At 47.6% G+C, this 19494-nt stretch overlaps 1 protein-coding gene across 1 annotated transcript in view; it reads right to left on the bottom strand.

Annotated features, from left to right (window-relative positions):
* Window positions 1–6708, bottom strand: part of grik2 (glutamate receptor, ionotropic, kainate 2) — a 463075-nt gene extending 456367 nt beyond the window's left edge. The window contains 2 exon segments of the mRNA XM_078399849.1: window positions 5565–6052; window positions 6632–6708. Of these exon segments, the coding sequence (XP_078255975.1) occupies window positions 5565–5679 (115 nt within the window). The 5' untranslated portion in view covers window positions 5680–6052; window positions 6632–6708.
* Between the last annotated feature and the right edge of the window lie 12786 nt (window positions 6709–19494).

Genomic DNA, 19494 nt, shown 5'->3' with positions numbered 1-19494 from the left:
TTAGTGCAAAATGGGGCATGCTGGTGGGCATGGGAAAGTTGGGCCGAAGGGCCTGTTTCCACGCTGCATGACTCTAGGACTAATGATAAAGTGCTGGAGTAACTCGGCAGGTCAGGCAGCATCTCTAGATATCACGCGTGAAAACAGAGAGGATGAGACGGAGTTTCTTCCCATAGGCCATTAGGACTGTTAACTCTCATATCACCAGGGACTAATTTAATTTACTGTATTAATTTATTTATTGTGTTTAAAAAAAAAAAATCTATTCTGTTTTGTCGTTTTAGCACAATCCGCAGGCGTTGCCACTTTCATTTCACTGCACATCTTGTATATGTATGTGACAAATAAAGTTGACTTGACAATAGACAATAGACAATAGGTGCAGGAGGAGGCCATTCAGCCCTTCGATCCAGCACCGCCATTCAATGTGATCATGGCTGATCATTCTCAATCAGTACCCCGTTCCTGCCTTCTCCCCCCTTCCCCCTGACTCCGCTATCCTTAAGAGCTCTATCTAGCTCTCTCTTGAATGCATTCAGAGAATTGGCCTCCACTGCCTTCTGAGGCAGAGAATTCCACAGATTCACAACTCTCTGACTGAAAATGTTTTTCCTCATCTCAGACTTGGAGAGCATGGATAGGCCACGTTTAGAGTAGGGACCCTTCTTCAGACATATATAAAGGATGCATGAAGAGTCCATTGGAGAATCCTCCACGGTTGTGTTTAGGCTGCAGTTATAACTCAAATGCATGAGGCAGACTGTGATCGCGGTTTCTCTCTGGCCGCCAGCAGAGCGTGGTCGTGTTCTGACGTTGTTGCAAGCCGGCCTCAAGTTCAGTTCAGGCCGTGTCACTGCGCTCTGTGTTACTCCCATCGACTTTGCTTTCCCTGTTCGCTGCAGCTCACCGATGACGACCGACCCACGCTGTGTTTTATCATTGACCGTGTGTCGGTGATAGCCGTTCTGCATCCTCACACCCTGCCTCTGAAGGCAGGTTCTGGTGCGGATGCTTGGCCGCTGTCCTGGGTGCTGAAACTCAAAATCAGCACAGTTTCTCCAGAAGCGGCCTTTGCAGGAAAAAAATGCCGTCCTCGTACACTCCAGCTCCTAAAACCCAAGTCCTATAGCGACTAGGCTTGTATACACTGGAATTTCAGAAGGATGAGAGGAGATCTTATCGAAAAACATATAAGATTATTAAGGGGTTGGACACGTTAGAGGCAGGAAACATGTTCCCAATGTTGGGGGAGTCCAGAACAAGGGGCCACAGTTTAAGAATAAGGGGTAGGCCATTTAGAACTGAGATGAGGAAAAACTTTTTCAGTCAGAGTTGTGAATCTGTGGAATTCTCTGCCTCAGAAGGCAGTGGAGGCCAATTCTCTGAATGCATTCAAGAGAGAGCTAGATAGAGCTCTTAAGGATAGCGGAGTCAGGGGGTATGAGGAGAAGGCAGGAACGGGGTACTGATTGAGAATGATCAGCCATGATCACATTGAATGGCGGTGCTGGCTCGAAGGGCCGAATGGCCTCCTCCTGCACCTATTGTCTATTGTCTATATATATCTGCCGGGGCTGCCAATCCCTTCCGAAAATAGTGGCACACTGAACAGATAAAGTCACAGAGCCTTACTGCGTGGAAACAGGCCATTCGGCCCTACTAGTCCACACCGACCAACATGTCCCAGCTACACTAGTCCCACCTGCCTGCGTTTGGCCCATATCCCTCTGAACCTGTCCTAGCCATCCATGTACCTTCAAAATGATTGGTAAACGTGGCGATTGTACCTGCCTCAACTACGGGCGCTGAGGTAGAGTTGCTGCCTTACAGCGAATGCAGCGCCGGAGACTCAGGTTCGATCCTGACTACGGGCGCCGTCTGTACGGAGTTTGTACGTTCTCCCCGTGACCTGCGTGGGTTTTCTCCGAGATCTTCGGTTTCTTCCCACACTCCAAAGACGTGCAGGTATGTAGGTTAATTGACTGGGTAAATGTAAAAAATTGTCCCTAGTGTGTGTAGGATAGTGTTAGTGTGCGCGGACTCGGTGGGCCGAAGGGCCTAGTTTCCGCGCTGTATCTCTAAATCTCTAAATCTAAAACTACCTCATCTGGCAGCTCATTCCATACACTTATCGACAATAAAATGCTACACAAATCTGTTAAAGAGACACAGGCATTTAATATTTATGAAGCCAAATATTATAAGACCGTAAGACATAGGAGCAGAATTATGCCATTCGGCCCATCGAGTATACACCGCCATTCAACCAAGGCTGGTCTATCTTTCCCTCTCAACCCCATTCTCCTGCCTTCTCCCCATAACCTTTGACACCCGTACTAATCAAGAAACTATCTATCTCATCTTTTTTTTAAAATCTAGTATCTTGGCCTCCACCGCCGTCTGTGCCAATGAATTCCACAGATTCATCACACACTGGCTAAAGATATTCTTCCTCATCCCGGTTCTAACCTAGTGTGAGATTTTCTTTCTTCGGAGGAGCATGACCTTTATGCCATTATTATTATTATTATTATCGTGTTTTGCGTTGTTATTATTATTAATAATTCTTATTATTAATAAAAAGAATAATAATGTAGAATTAGATCCCAGTCAACTTTGGGTCGTAACACTGTATTAATGATTATTGTTATTAATAATGATCACCTTTTTGATCCATGCCAATGGACCGGAACGTTTTACTAATTCAGAGATAAATATATTCTGTGCGTTGGTCCAGGCGCGTTAGTGACGTGTTGGGGGAATATATGTTGGATGGGAGGTTGTGGGGGGCGTAGGGTTGGGGTCACTGCCCTGAGCACATCTGCTAATCTACTCCTTGTGGATCCGCTCTCGGCCTTCGTGTCACAATTATAAAGCTTTATATGGATTACCAGAGAACCGGTGATGTGAAGGCTGCTTGTCAAGTAAGGCATGTTCATACATAATGAGGCTTGATCAATCCTCAGTAAGCAGAAACGTTGTAGACGAACGACTGCCACAGGGCAGTCTTAAAATCAACCTGCAATGTCACGGTGTAATGTCCTCAGCGTTGAGTCCCGAGTCGCCTCTCGACCTCGCCAGTACAAATGAGAAAGGGTTACGCCGCCTGACACCAACCCCGCCACCGTTAACAGTAGAGAAACCCCCATATCCGAAGATAGACACAAAAAGCTGGAGTAACTCAGCGGGTCAGACAGCGTCAGAAGGCAGTGGAGGCCAATTCTCTGACTGCATTCAAGAGAGAGCTAGATAGAGCTCTTAAGGATAGCGGAGTCAGGGGGTATGGGGAGAAGGCAGGAACGGGGTACTGATTGAGAATGATCAGCCATGATCATATTGAATGGCGGTGCGTACAGGCTCGAAGGGCCGAATGGCCTCCTCCTGCACCTATTATCTATTGTCTAACACTGTGGTTTAGTGAAGGGACTCCAGCCTCGAGGATGAACGCCCGCCGTACTAACACGGGATATGCCGCTTCAAAACAAAAAATGGTCAATAAAAGTAAAACACCTTGTAATTTAATCCCGGTACTGTCTGCTTGGGAGTCATATGGCACACTGAAAGGACTTGACAAGCGTATTAAAACATTCCGCGAAGCTCGCATTTAAAGTACAGTTCTTTCCATCCAAATAGATTTAATAAACGACATGTCTAAGCCGAAGGCGAGCGAAGCAAATGCGCCCAGCTTTTGGAGCGCCACCCGACACTGGAGTGGCCCAACGGTGTGGTTGGAGGGGATAGGTTTTGGCGATATATCTATTACCGGCAACGTGGATCCTAAGGATAAATTAGGAGATAATTGCATCAATTGCCGCTCGCAATCATGTCAAACGCCGCAGCGGCTTCACTTCGGGGTTAATGCGCATATTCTCACTTGCAACAACCATCTGTTGGTTGCAACTGGCTTCCACGCCGTTAAGTGCCCAGCGTTAGTAAGGAAGCGGCCGCGGTTGTTACGAGAAGATTTAATTTCATCAGCCGAGCATAGGAGTATGTGGAGAAGAAAAAAAAATGAAGGTATCGCAAAAGTGCTGGAGTAACTCAGCAGGTCAGGCAGCATCTCAGGAGAGAAGGAATGGGTGACCTTTCGGGTCGAGACCTTTCTTCAGACTGAATTTTCTTCAATTCAGAATTTTCCTACACTCCTGGGGGAGAAAAAAAACGCGTCCGCTTCACCACCCTCCTCTCCCTACCGTCACCATTAACAACAGCAAACAAAAATAAAAGGAAGTCGCCGGGTGTCTGGGGGGAGTGTAATGTGGTGTTGGGAGAATCGCTCTTTTAATAACGCCGCTAACAGTTCAGATCAACGCGCGACTGACTAGAGGGAAATTAACCGGACACTAACTACAGTGTGGGGAAGCCAGCAAATTAGACCAACATGAGCCAGTCCTCAAAAATATACGCGCTTTCATTCCCAGTACTTGTTGCATCCAGGATCGGCTACACATATCCATCATTCAATATCCAACCTTTTCTCTGGATTTCCTTGCAAACAGTAGCGTGCTTGTAAGTTCCCAATAATAATTGTATATCCACACTCACACAGGCTAAGATTTTTAAAAGCAGACTTTATATCCTCTCTCCGTCTATCTTTCTCCCTCGGTTAATTGATCAACCCTGCCTTACCAAGGCGTCTTGATTTCCCCCCTTAAATTATTTACAAACACGGCGCGCTAATTGATTAGCAGTTGATTTCGCGCCGCCAGTCGAGAGCATTTTAATTGTGTCGCGGTATTCCACACAGAACCACGCAATCCCCCCGTAATTAATTGCAACCAGTTTGACGGAGTTTATTAACACATCAAGCCCGTACTTCGCACACGCTATCCAGTTCCATCTAGGAATCTCCTGTAAGTGCGGGCGTTTATGCGAGGGGAACATATTGACACTGACAGTTTCAACCCAGCCTGCTGGTCAGAAATAGTCGGTTGATCATTTTTTCTGCTTGCGTGAAACAGTTTGACTCAAATGCTCGAGTGTAATTAACGAGAACGCGCACGGATGAGGAGACACTGGGTCTTTCTCCAACAAAGACTCTCCATTAACTCTGATCAAGCCGAGGGCGCCGATAATCCTGTCCCACACAAGGCACAATGAATTGAAAGGTGTTTCCGCATTGACCGACGGCACCGGCATATAAACTTCACGCTGGATTTTGAATGATGTCTCCAGCAGTTTGTGGTGTAAAATAAAAGCCAACATATCCCACCAAGGAGCATCAGAGATGACAAGGGTAGCAAAGTCAGCTCGTTGTCATAAGCCGGGCAATGCGAAGTGCACCAAAGAAACCAGACAATCTTAAAGCTCTAAATGGAGTAGGACATTACAGGGGGGTGGGAGAGGGAGGTGGGAGTGGGGGGTGGGTGGGGGTGGGAGAGGGGGGGTGGGGTGGGGGTGGGAGTGGGGTGGGAGAGGGGGGGTGGGAGAGGGGGGTGGGAGAGGGGGGAGAGTAATCTCATTTCCCCGCCGCCCGCCCGCACCGAGCCAGCGCAAGTTCAACATGCCCCGCGTCTGAAAATCAGATCCGACAAATAACAACAAAATATAAACAATGTCCTTACCGAATCTCAAGACGTGCGGCATTCCTTGGGAATAGCCCGTCCCCACCAGGCAGAGAAAGAGCCGGATCGAATACTCAAAGACCACATCGCTTAGAAGCGGAGAGATAATCTTCATGATGTTTGCAGGTGTATCAATTCCAGAGGCGCGTTTCCCCCTCTCTCTTTCTCAGTGTGTGTGTGTGTGTGTGTGTGTGTGCGTGTGCGTGTGTCTGTGTTGTTGTCAATATCAGGGTCCACGGTAGGAATGGGGTTGACGGCGAGGAAGAGCGGTCGGTGGCCCCGCTGGAAAAAAAGGATCACGACATGGTCACGGAGAGGCAGTCTGGAGACGGCGTATCCTTCCTCAGTGCATTAGCAAGCCCTGCATGTTCTTCGTTCATTCACTGCGCAGAAACGCACTATTCCGCTGCAAGGAATGGCGGGACATCCATGTTTTTCAGACTCCCAGAATCTTGGAGAAATCCATGCACAAGTCCGGAGTCGTGGCTCTGGAAGGGAACCAGGGCGTGGGGCGGGGAGGTTGGGGGAGGGTGGAGGGGGGCGTAGAGAGAGAGGGAGGGAGACACAGACAGAAGAGAGAAAGTGACACACAGAGAGGGAGAGGATGGATGGAGGTTGAGGCGGGAGGAGGAGAGAGGGAACAAGAGAAAAAAATATCCAGTGATAAGAATCAATATCGAACGCATTCAGACGGCAGCTCAATCAATTGGCAAAAAAAATGAACATCGAGAAAAATACGTGCTCTCTCCGCACCGCTGCGCTCTCTCTCTCTGTCTCTCTCTGTCTCTCTCTCACACACACACACACATATACACGCTTGTCTGACGTGGAGCTTTGCATTTAGATGTGACGAGGAGCGGGAGACGGGACCTGAAATCTGGCTTACCGACATCTGCAGGTCACACTGATTCTCGTCCTCATCTCCTCTGTCCTCCCTCGGGCTATCATGCAAACAACCCGGCCCCCCCTCCCTCCCCCCCCCCTCCCTCTCCCCCCCCCCACCTCCTCCCTCCCCCCCCCTCCCCCCCTCCCAATCGTTGACCCTCCCCGGGTTAATAAAATCTTACTGCGGCGGTGGTTGAGCGAGGAGGTTTCTCTCCGGTGAATACCAGGGTTTTTTTGTTACTTCAAAACCACATGTAAACGTGCCTGGTGTTAGTGTGCGAGGACGGGATGGGGAGAGGGGCGTTCATGCGGCCATGAGACCCGCCACTAGATCTACTGCTTGTGTGTGTGTGTGTGTGCATGTATCTCGGGGGGCGGGTGAACTGGCAAGGGACAGAAGGAATGGAATAATATCTGCAAGGGACATTATTCGCATCTGTTCAATTGTGGCGTTGTATTAAATAACGCGTTTCATCGCCCCACACACACACACACAGACACACACTCACACACACACACACACACACACACACACACACACTCACACACACACACACACACACACACACTCACACACACACACAGACAGACGCACACTCACACACACACACACACACTCTCTCTCACACACACACACACTCACACATACACACACTCTCACACACACACACTCTCTCTCACACACACTCACATACTCACATACACACACACTCTCTCACACACACACTCTCTCTCACACACACACACACACTTTTAAGGAAATCGCGCCCGTAGACTCTATAAGGGTCATGCCTCGCTGACTGAACCAGTGAGACATTCGGAGATAACCTTTGACAGACAGACAATGTTGGGGTAACTCAGCGGGTCAGGCAGCATCTCTGGAGAGAAGGAATGGGGTGACATTTCGGGTCGAGCGAGACCCTTCTTCAGGCTGAGAGTCAGAGGAAAGGGAAACGAGAGATATTGGCAGACGGTTATCTATCATACGCGGCACTGCTCCCCAGAGAGTGTGGACTAAAGTGCGATTGGGGGGGGGGGGGGGAGGGAGGGGGTCGCGCTCAAGGCCTGAGTGTGGCTTTTGTTAGACGAGGATGGGACTAGCAAACTGTTGCATTTTGACTGAAAGGGCTAAGTACGAAGATTGACACAAAATGCTGGAGTAACTCAGCGGGTCAGGCAGCATCTCCGGAGAGAAGGAATGGGTGACGTTTCGGGACGAGACCCTTCTTCTGACTGGGATTCTCTCCAGAGATGCCGCCTGTCCAGCTGAGTTACTCCAGCATTTTGTGTCTATCTTCGGTTTAAACCAGCATCTGCAGTTCCTTCCAACACATTTAGTCGACAAATACTCTTCGCTTGTCCGCATCAAATCAGCATCTGAGATTATGTGATCTATACAACTAGAGCTGTCCCATCCAATTCTCTGACACGCAGGACAAATTTGTTGGGACAAATTTGCGACCTTTTCTTCCACAGGATGGTAGAAATGATTGGGTTTTTTAAATATATATATTTTACAATATAGACCCTGTCGTTTTCAGGTGACGTTCCTATCGCTGATTGGGAGTCCGCGCAACCAGAATTAACTAATTTCACATTAAACCACGGTGATCGAGGTGGCAAGGCATTTGACTGCACTCTGTAGAAAGGAACTGCAGATGCTGTTTTACACCGAAGATAGACACAAAATGCTGGAGTAACTCAGCGGGACGGGCATACAACCTGTCCCGCTGAGTTACTCCAGCATTATGTGTCTATCATCTGACTACACTGGACAGTTTTATTGGTATGGAGGTCGGTTACTAATCAGAATACAGTTCGGGATGGTTGGATTGACAGAAAAGACCATGGTTACATCTGCCTTGTGTGAGAAGAGACAATAATAAATTAAGCAAAAACAAACTAGCTATATATCAATGGAAAAAACATCCTTAATTGTTTCAGATATATATACTTAGAAATTACCAGTCAACCTGCAATGTCTTCCTTTGTACTAAGACATAAATGGGGGGGGAAATGTTTCAATTCCTGCTTGTACGCCAATCCCCAAAATGGTTTATTTTTAATAAAAATGAGCTTCAGATGCTGGTTTATACCAAAAACAGACACCAAATGCCGGAGTAACTCAGCGGATCAGGAACTACAGACGCTGGTTTACACCGAAGATAGACACAAAATGCTGGAGTAACTCAGCGGGACAGGCAGCATCTCTGGGGAGAAGGAATGGGTCGAAACCCTTCTTCGGACCCGATATTTGCATTGTGTAAGAAGGAACTGCAGATGTTGGTTTAAACCTAAGACAGACACAAAATGCTGAGACCTGTCTTGTTTGGTAATGGGGGGGGGGGGGAGTTAAAGAAATGTGTAGCAAGGAACTGAGTTCCTGCTTTTAAAGGATCCGCCAATCCCCCAACATAGTTTTTTTTTTAATGAATTGCAGATGCTGGTTTAAACCGAAGATGGACACAAAATGCCGGAGTAACTCAGCGGGACAGACGGCATCTCTGGAGAGAAGGGAATGGGTGACGTTTTGGGACTGCAGAAGGGTCTCGACCCGAAACGTCACCCATTCCTTCTCTCCAGAGATGCTGCCTGTCCCGCTGAGTTACTCCAGCATTTTGTGTCTATCTTCGGTGTAAACCAGCGTCTGTAGTTCCTTCCTGCGTGAATAATAATCACATCAGGCTGCATCACAGATACTGAGGAACGGTTCGGACCAAAAACATCACCTATCCATCTTCGAGTTAAAGAAATATACGTATACGGCTCTTCCCTTTTACAACTTGCATATTTAACATAGAAAGCATTGAACATTGGTGCAGGAGTAGGCCATTCGGTTCATCGCCATTCAAAATGATCTTCCGTGATTATTAAGGGGTTGGACACGTTTGAGGCAGGAAACATGTCCCCCAATGTTGGGGGAGTCCAGAACCAGGGGCCGCAGTTTAAGAATAAGGGGTAGGCCATTTAGAACAGAGATGAGGAAAAACTTTTTCAGTCAGAGAGTTGTGAATCTGTGGAATTCTCTGCCTCAGAAGGCAGTGGAGGCCAATTCTCTGAATGCATTCAAGAGAGAGCTAGATAGAGCTCTTAAGGATAGCGGAGTCAGGGGGTATGGGGAGAAGGCAGGAATGGGGTACTGATTGAGAATGATCAGCCATGATCACATTGAATGGCGGTTCTGGCTCGAAGGGCCGAATGGTCTCCTCCTGCACCTATTGTGATCATCCAAAATTTCTCCTGCTTTCTCCCCATATCCCCCAGATTCCGTCAGCCCCAAGAGCTATATCTAACTCTCCATTAAAGTTCCTTTAACGGGCTTTGTGCCGTTGTCAATGAAAGGCAGAGTCAGATTGAGCGGTTCAGAAGATCGCTGGAAGATGCAGGGTTCTCAGTAGCTTCTTTTGCAAGGAAGGTGGGGAACCAGGAGCGCCCCGAACTAAACTAGGACCTCTAGCGACCCCGTCTGGCCGTTGCCGCATGTGCAAGCGGCGATCCCGGGATAAAGTTGGAAAGGCAGCACATCAAAGTGGGCGTGTAAATGTCACTCAATCATCCCCAACACGCGAGCCAATGTACAAAGCAAGGCTTTATCCCGGAGACATCAACGCCCACTGTGTTACAAAGGTCGGTTTGTAAGGTGATCTCCCAAAAGCCATTTAAAAACAGATTTTTTTTGGAATTTTTATTTTTGTTATTTGCAAGTCCAAAAACGCGCTGGTGATACATACATGCAATCATTTCCACAACCCTTTCTGCTTTGCATTCAAGAGAGAGCTAGATAGAGCTCTTAAGGATAGCGGAGTCAGGGGGGTATGGGGAGAAGGCAGGAACGGGGTACTGATTGAGAATGATCGGCCATGATCACATTGAATGGTGGTGGTGGCTGGAATGGCCTCCTCCTGCACCTATTGTCTATTTGCTGTGATTACCACCGGTTGGATGGGAGTGGAGTGAGAGAGAACGGGTCGGACATTCAATCATGGCTGATTCATCACTCCCATCCTAACCCTGTTCTCCTGCCTCAATTCAGCTCTTGAGCAGGCTCCCGCTTAAACCTACCGATGAAAAATCTGTGTGTGTGTGTGTGTGTGTGTGTGTGTGCAGGAAGGAACTGCAGATGCTGTTTTGTGTGTGTTTGTTTGTTCTTGATTTGGGGACTCTGGGATTGGAATAAATCAGAGACAGAAAAGGTTGTTTTTTTGTTGTTGCAAATTCTGGGGAAAGGCGGCGTTCAGACGCATCTCCGTGAGGGGCAGACGAGAATTAGTATGGGTGGGGTGGGGTACAGACTCTTGGCAACACGCCTCAACGAACTCAGTGCCCCCCCCCCCCCCCCCCAGTCGCCCGTCACCTGTTGAGTTCAGTTTAGAGATACAGCGCGGAAACAGTCCCTTCGGCCCATCGAGTCCGCGCCGATCCCCGCACATTAACACTATCCTACCTACACACACATTTATATCAAGCCAATAATTTGGAGTGTGGGAGGAAACCGAAGATCAAGGAGAAATCCCAGGCATGTCCCGGGGAAAACGTACAAACTCCGTACAGACAGCGCCCGGGAATCAGGATGGAACCAGGGTCTCTGGCGCTGTGAGGCAGCAACTCTACCGCTGCTACCCTGTTCGTTCGCCTCAGGGGCTAGTAGCGCACTGTGAAGGAGGATCGCCTCTTCTTTCTCTCCACCTGCTGAAGAGCCGGAGGTGGCTCCGGTCGACTTCGTCTTCGCAGCCTCAAATAAAAACCCTCTCGGTCAAAGCAAACCTCACGTACCAAACCTCACGTACACGAGAACAGGGCAACACCGTGTGGACACGAAAAGCTGGAGTAACTCAGCGGGTCAGGCAGCATCTCTGGAGAAAAGGAATAGGCGACGTTTCGGGTCGAGACCCTTCTTCTGACCGTGAATGTACGTGGTGGTGGTAGTTGTGCTATCTGTTCGTTCCAAATTTTTTAAAAAAATTAACCCGGGAGACCTTGGAACTGATAATAAGGAAAATAATACTCACAATCGTGTCAGGGACCGTGAACCAGGCGTTAAAGTCTCCCAAAACACGCTGGAGGACCAAGGAAGCAGTGGGGTTTTCCACACTGAGAGAGAGAGAGAGGGGGGGAGAGAGAGAGAGAGGGGGAGGGAGGGAGGGAGAGAGGGAGGGAGGGAGGGAGAGAGGGAGAGAGGGAGAGGGAGAGAGAGGGAGGAGAGAGAGAGTGAGAGAGAGAGAAAGAGAGAGAGAGAGAGTGTGTGAGAGACAAAGACAGAGAGAGAGACAGAGAGAGAGACAGAGAGAGAGTCAGAGAGAGAGTCAGAGAGAGAGACAGAGAGAGAGACAGAGAGAGAGACAGAGAGAGAGAGACAGAGAGAGAGAGACAGAGAGAGAGAGACAGAGAGAGAGAGACACAGAGAGAGAGACAGAGAGAGAGAGACAGAGAGAGAGAGACAGAGAGAGAGACAGAGAGAGAGACAGAGAGAGAGCGCACCGTCCTAGTCGAATGACTAAAGATTCCTAGACTTCATTCAGAGCATCCGTTCTCTCTAATAAGGCGCCCGCGTCTCACGCGTCCACATGCAGAACTGGCGAAGAATAGGTCCTTCCTTTATCATTCAGCTCGACGCCAGAGCCAAGGATGGTTTGTTGGGTCACTGCCCAGCGCGACTAAAGGGGCATGTTCTGTAGAGACTCGCAATCAATGGACCTAGCCGCCAAGAGAGAGAAAAAAAGACAGAGCGCCCTTCTGTTAACTGCATAAAGTGCGCGCTTCATGAGTATTGTTGAACACGGGGCGAGATGGCTTCTCGGAAATCCATTTTATTAGCCCGGTCTGCAGCCCAATAAACAACAAACACGAAAACAAAACCTGTGTCTATTTCATGGCTGCCAGCCAATCATTTCCAAACTTATCATTAATCTACCCAACCACAATTTTAGTATTTATATTTTTTGCATTGGTGCTCCTAAATCGGATTGCCACATACAGTCCCAGCAAGATTAATCGCGACGGAAAGGCGCATTTGTTTTATTTGACTCAAAAGACAAGAAATATACATTTGTGGGAAGGAACTGCAGATGCTGGTTTAAACCGTGGAGACAAAAAGCTGGAGGAACTCAGCCGGACAGGCAGCATCTCTGGGGAGGGGTGGGATATGGGTGATGGTTCGGGTCGAGACCCTTCATCGGGGGAAAGGTAAACGAGCGATATAGACGGCGATGTCGAGAGAGATGGAACAAATGAATGAATAAATACCTTATTCCTCGGGCTATTGCTACATTAGCAGGAGCGCTCTAAACGGCACTAAACGCACTCAATTCCTTGTGGCGCTCGGGTTTTTAAAGTAGGGGTGTTTTCTCTTTGCCGGACTTTGGATACAAGGCGTGTAGTTCCTCTGGTTGGCGATTTATCCTTGATTCCCACTCAGTGAGCGAGTCTCGGCGGCTTCCTAGGCGCGCACAGACACACACACACTGGCTGTGCGGGGCAAGAAATCGCTGTTCTCAAACACACGTGTGTGGGTGGGAGAGAGGGAGGGAGTGTGTGTGTCTATATTCAGGGGTGGGGTGGTGCGGAGGGAGAAAGGAATCACAAACATCGCCCCTACATATTCCCAATCTCGTTGTACCCCTGTACAATGACAATAAAGATATATTGTATTGTATTCCCCTCCTCGAACTGGATCTTATTGGAACATATAAAATTCTTAAGGGGTTGGAGAGGCTAGATGCGGGAAGATTGTCCCCGATGTTGGGGGAGTCCAGAACCAGAGGTCACAACTTAAGGATAAGGGGGAAGTCTTTTAGGACCGAGATGAGAAAACATTTCTTCACACAGAGAGTGGTGAGTCTGTGGGATTCTCTGCCACAGAAGGTAGTTGAGGCCAGTTCATTGGCTATATTTAAGAGGGAGTTAGATGTGGCCCTTGTGGCTAAAGGGATCAGTGGGTATGGAGAGAAGGCAGGTACAGGTTACTGAGCTGGATGATCAGCCATGATCATATTGAATGGCGGTGCAGGCTCGAAGGGCCGAATGGCCTAATCCTGCACCTATTTTCTATGTTTCTATGTAACTCAATGAGTTCAAGCCAAAACGCGCCCCCACGATCCCTTAAAAAAAATCATGAAGTCGGAGTTGTAGTCAAACGCACCATCCTCATTTCAAAGACCATCCCCGCCCAGTGTTCAGTCACTCTCTGTCGGAATGGCTCAGCTCATAAGACCTCGCCGCCCTTTTTGCATCTGGAGATTATTTATTTATTTTCTCTCTCTCTCTCTCTAAACAAATAGAATTAAGTTGCTGCAAACCCCTCGTTTATCACTAATGTGACGTTTACATAATACCTTTGCAAACAGCGGATTTACTGTAACCAGAGGCAGAGTCCGTGGCGCCTGATGTCTCCCCTCTCATCCACAGATCAGACCGTTAAGCGGTTGTGCAATCGCATCGGTCAAAAGCCTCGCCGTTTAAACAATCAGGTCACACCTCCTGACGACGGCGTCTGTGTGTGTTTATGTGTGTGTGTATATGTGTGTGCGTGTATGTGTGTGTGTGTATATATGTGTGTGTGTGTGTTTATGTGTATGTTTATGTGTGTGTGTATATGTGTGTGTGTGTGTGTGTGTGTGTGTGTGTGTGTGTATGTGTGTGTGTGTGTGTATGTGCGTGTTTGTGTGTGTGTGTGTTTATGTGTGTGTGTGTGTGTTTATGTGTATGTGTGTGTGTTTATGTGCGTGTTTATGTGTGTGTGTGTGTGTGTGTGTGTGTGTTTATGTGTGTGTGTGTGTGTGTGTGTGTGTGTGTGTGTGTGTGTGTGTGTGTGTGCGTGTGTGTGTGTGTGTGTGTGTGTGTGTGTTTATGTGTGTGTGTGTGTGTGTGTGTGTGTTTATGTGCGTGTTTGTGTGTTTATGTGTGTGCGTGTTTATGTGTGTGCGTGTTTATGTGTGTGTGTGTGTGTGTGTGTTTATGTGCATGTTTGTGTGTTTATGTGTATGTGTATGTGTTTGTGTGTGTGTGTTTATGCATGTGTGTGTTTGTGTTTGTGTACGCGTGCATATTTATGTGTGTGTGTTTATGTGCGTGTTTGTGTGTTTATGTGTGTGTGTGTGTGTGTGTGTTTATGTGTGTGTGTGTGTGTTTATGTGCATGTGTGTGTTTATGTGTGTGTGTGTGTATGTGTGTGTGTGTGTATGTGTTTATGTATATGTGTGTGTAGTTATGTGTGTGTGTTTATGTGTGTGTTTATGTGTGTGTGTGTGTGTTTATGTGTGTGTGTGTGTGTTTATGTGCATGTGTGTGTTTATGTGTGTGTGTGTGTATGTGTTTATGTATATGTGTGTGTAGTTATGTGTGTGTGTTTATGTGTGTATGTGTATGTGTGAAACTGAAACATAGAAACAAAAAATAGGTGCAGGATGAGGCCATTTGGCCCTTCGAGCCAGCATAGCCATTCCTTGTGATCATGGCTGATCATCCACAATCAGTAACCTGTGCCTGCCTTCTCCCCATATCCCTTGATTCCACTAGCCCCTAGAGCTCTATCTAACTTTCTTTTAAATTCATCCAGTGAATTGGGCTCCACTCTCATCTGTGACAGAGAATTCCACAAATTCACAACTCTCTGGGTGAAAAAGTTTCTTCTCACCTCAGTTTTAAATGGCCTCCCCTTTATTCTTAGACTGTGGCCCCTGGTTCTGGACTCCCCCAACATTGGGAACATTTTTCCTGCATCTAGCTTGTCTAGTCCTTTTAAAATTTTATACGTCTCTATAAGATCCCCTCTCATCCTTCTCAACTCAAGTGAATACAAGCCCAGTCTTTCCAATCTTTCCTCATATGACAGTCCCGCCATCCCAAGGATTAACCTCGTGAACCTACTCTGCACTGCCTCAATCGCAAGGACGTCCTTCCTCAAATTAGGAGCCCAAAACTGCACACAATACTCCAGATGTGGTCTCACCAGGGTGCCTATACAACTGCAGAAGAACCTCTTTACTCCTATACTGAAATCCTCTCGTTATGAATGCCGACATGCCATTTGCCATGCCATGTATGTGTGTATGTGTTGTGTGTTTATGTGTGTGTGCGCGCGTGTGCTTTGTGTGTGTGTTTATGTATGCGTGTGTGTGTTTTTATGTGTGTGTATATGTGTGCGTGTTTGTGTGTGTGTTTAAGTGTGTGTGTGTGTGTTTTTGTTTGTGTGTGTGTGTGTGTTTATGTGTGTGTGTTTATGTACGCATGTGTGCATGTGTCTTTTGTGTGTATATATGTGTGTTTGTGTGTTTATGTGTGTGTTTTTGTTTGTGTGTATGTGTTTTTGTGTGTGTATGTTTTTGTTTGTGTGTGTGTGTGCGCGTTTGTGCCTTTGTGTTTGTGTGTGTGTTTATGTGTACGTGTGTTTTTGATTTTGTGTGTGTGTGTTTATGTATGTGCGTGTGTGCAATTGTGTTTGTGCATGTGTGTGTGTGTTTATGTGTGTGTGTGTGTATGTGCGTGTGTGTATGTGCGTGTGCGTGTCGCACATTCATGACCGTGTGAACATATATTTAGCCCATGACTCTCAGTCTGAAGGGTCTCGACCTTTTCCTATCCACCTATTCCTTTTCGCCAGAGATGCTGCTTGTTAGATAGAGCTCTAGGGGCTAGTGGAATCAATATGGGGAGAAGGTTGGCATGGGTTATTGATTGTGGACGATCAGCCATGATGACAATGAATGGCAGTGCTGGGCCGAATGGCCTCCTCCTGCACCTATTTTCTATGTTTCTATGACCCACTGAGTTACTCCAGCATTTTGGGTCTATCTTCGGTACAAATCAGCATCTGCAATTCCTTCCTGCACTCTTAGTCTCCTTCACGGTTTCCAATCCTCATGGATTATCCTCCTGGATTATTCCTCCTGGAATTAATCCAGCAATTAATTCACCTCCGGCAGATGCAGGCAACAAGCGCCCAAGCGGCCTCTGTGTTTTAGGCAAAACGCGAAGCGCTGGAGGAACTCGGCGGGTCAGGCAGCATCCGCGGTGGGAAATGGACCGGCGACGTTTCTGAAGAAGGGTCCCGACCCCAATCGTCGCCGATCAATATCCCTCCACAGATGTTGCCTGACCACCTGAGTTCCTCCAGCACTTTGTGTTTTGCACAATATTCCAGCCTCTGCGGTTCCGTGTCTCTGTGGGTTTTAAGTTTATTCACCCCCCTCCCTTCCTCCTTCATTATTAACTCATATCAAATTTCGAACAAGTTTGGGGTCCGGTGGGAGTGATATCGTGAACAGGTGTGCGTGTGGAGAGCTGTGTGGTCCAGACTCTAGAACTGTACACGGGGAGTCTGCTTCTGGTGCCGAGGAGAGGGTGGTCCACTCGACGCTTCATAAGTTCTCGGAGCAGTATTAGGCCATTCGGCCCATCCAGTGGGCATTCAAGAGAGAGCTAGATAGAGCTCTTAAGGATAGCGGAGTCAGGGGGTATGGGGAGAAGGCAGGAACGGGGTACTGATTGAGAATGATCAGCCATGATCACATTGAATGGCAGTGCTAGCTCGAAGGGCCGAATGGCCTCCTCCTGCACCTATTGTCTATTGTCCATTGAGTGGTGGGTGTGTGGAACGAGGTGGCAGAGCAGGTAGGCAGGGACTATTGCCACGTTTCCGAAACATATAGACAGGTAGATGGATAGGACAGGTTTAGAGGGATATGGGCCAAATGCAGGCAGGTAGGATTAGTGTAGATGGGACATGTTGGGTGGTGTGGACAAGTTGGGTCGAAGGGCCTGATTCCACACTGTATGACTCTGAGTCTACTCCGCCATTTAATCACGGCTGATCTGCCTTTCCTTCACTACTCCATTCTCTTGCCTTCTCCCCATAAACCGACCACGATTCTGTGGATGACAGTCGATTGTTCTCAACGGCGGACCGGGTTCAAGATTCGCAAAGGACAGAACGAGGGAACCAGGCCTAACATTGTCCCACAACTCTATCTGCCATTCCCTTCCCACCCCAGTGCAACCTTGACCCTCAGTCCCCTGAGTATTGTGTATAGAAGTTGGGAGGTCATGGTGCAGTTATATAAGACGTCTCATAACATATAACACTGGCCAAGTCAGTGGATATTTATAAGGCAGAGATAGATAGATTTATGATTAGTACAGGTATCAGAGGTTATGGGGAGAAGGCAGGAGAATGGGGTTAGGAGGGAGAGATAGATCAGCCACGATTGAGTGGCGGAGTAGACTTGATGGACCGAATGGCCTAATCCTACTCCTATCACTTATGACCTTATGCCATTTGGTAAGGCTACATTGAGAACATTGTGTTCAGTTCTGGGCACCATATTACAGGAAAGATACTGTCAAGCTGGATAGGGTACAGTCAAGCTTTACGAGGATGTTGCCAGGACTCGAGGGTCTGAGCTATAGGGAGAGGTTGAGTTAGCTGGGACTCTATTCCCTGGAGCGCAGGAGGATGAGTGGTGATCTTCTAGGTGTACAAAGGGTGTGGGGAACGAGTTGCCAGAGGAGGTAGTTGAGACAAGGAACTATACCAATATTTGAAAGACATTCAGATATGTAAGGGGACTAGAGGCCCGGGTTCGATCCTAACCTCGGGTGCTGTCTGTACGGGAGTTTATACATTCTCCCCGTGACCTACGTGGGGTTTCTCCAGATGCTTCAAAGACCTACAAAGAAATACCTATAGGGTTTGTAGGCAAATTGGCTTTGGTAAAGATTGTAAATTGTCCCCTAGTGTGTGTAGGATAGTGTTAATGTGCGGGGATCGCTGGGCGGCCCCGGACTAGGTGGGCCGAAGGGCCTGTTTCCACGCTGTATCTCGAAACCGCATTTAGAACAGTGATAATGAACTGCTACCTTGGGAACAAGCAACACCGACCAAGTTCCACTGACGAGCGCCTTGACACCAATTGAAGTTTGTACTGATCCCATTGCCTTGGCTTAACTTAACCAACCTTCTCAGCCACTGCTGGACTGCAGCAAATCGCACCGAGCTAAGGCGGCTTTAAAACCCAATGCCGCTGTAAATGTATCTTGTGTGGGTTTTTTAAAAATTAAAGAACAAAATATGCAACGCTAAATGGAAAAAAAAAATGCAGCAAACTGTCTGGAAAAAAGTACCATCCCGATGGGCGGTTCTATAAAGGCGGTAGCTTCGATTACTTTATGACAATGTACAGTGTAAGAAAATAACTGCAGATGCTGGTACAAATCGAAGGTATTTAATTCACAAAATGCTGGAGTAACTCAGCAGGTCAGGCAGCATCTCAGGAGAGAAGGAATGGGCGACGTTTCGGGTCGAGACCCTTCTTCAGTCTGAGTTACTCCAGCATTTTGTGAATAAATACCTTCGATTATGACAATGTATAAATCTCCACCGATATTATTGTCCCCAAACACTCCCGTAATCCACTGCCAGACTTTTGCACTCATTTCACCCACCGCCCTCCAAATTGAGACGCTTACTTTCCCCAGTAGAGTTTGCACCTTAAACTGCACGAGTGTCCGCACACAGAAGGAATATTCTCAGCAGGTCATTTACATTTCAGCAACGGTTCTGCAGTCAGATGTGTAGATAGTTTTTTTGCTCACATTGTGTTGCACCGTGCTTCGTTCTGTGCTTGTTGCGTTTATATATTTAATACCCCACACACACACAAACAAACCCGGAAAATAATATTTAACAACAACAAAAAACTCAACCCGGTGAGTTCTGAACACTGGTGGATAAATTTGCTGCTTACCTTAGTCCAGATCCCAGCTTGGATGTGCCCAGCTGAGAAGCTCTCCCCTCCCACGCTGCACCCAGCCGCGTTGCTGGCTTCTGTTTCTGCTGCTGCTCAGGTCTCTACTGTGGGACAGTCGCGCCGCCTAGCGAGCAAACCCGTCCAAAACATCAACCCGAAGAAGGGTCTCCACCCAAAAAGGTTGCCCATTCAATAGTCAATAGTCAATTTATTTGTCACACACACACACACATAAATGTGCAGTGAAATGGAAAAATTACCCGCAGTTCAACAATCAGACCAATAAGAATAATCAATTAAAA

This window comes from Rhinoraja longicauda, chromosome 5, assembly GCF_053455715.1.
Source record: "Rhinoraja longicauda isolate Sanriku21f chromosome 5, sRhiLon1.1, whole genome shotgun sequence".
Taxonomy (NCBI): domain Eukaryota; kingdom Metazoa; phylum Chordata; class Chondrichthyes; order Rajiformes; family Arhynchobatidae; genus Rhinoraja; species Rhinoraja longicauda.
This window is presented reverse-complemented; position numbering and strand designations above follow the sequence as displayed.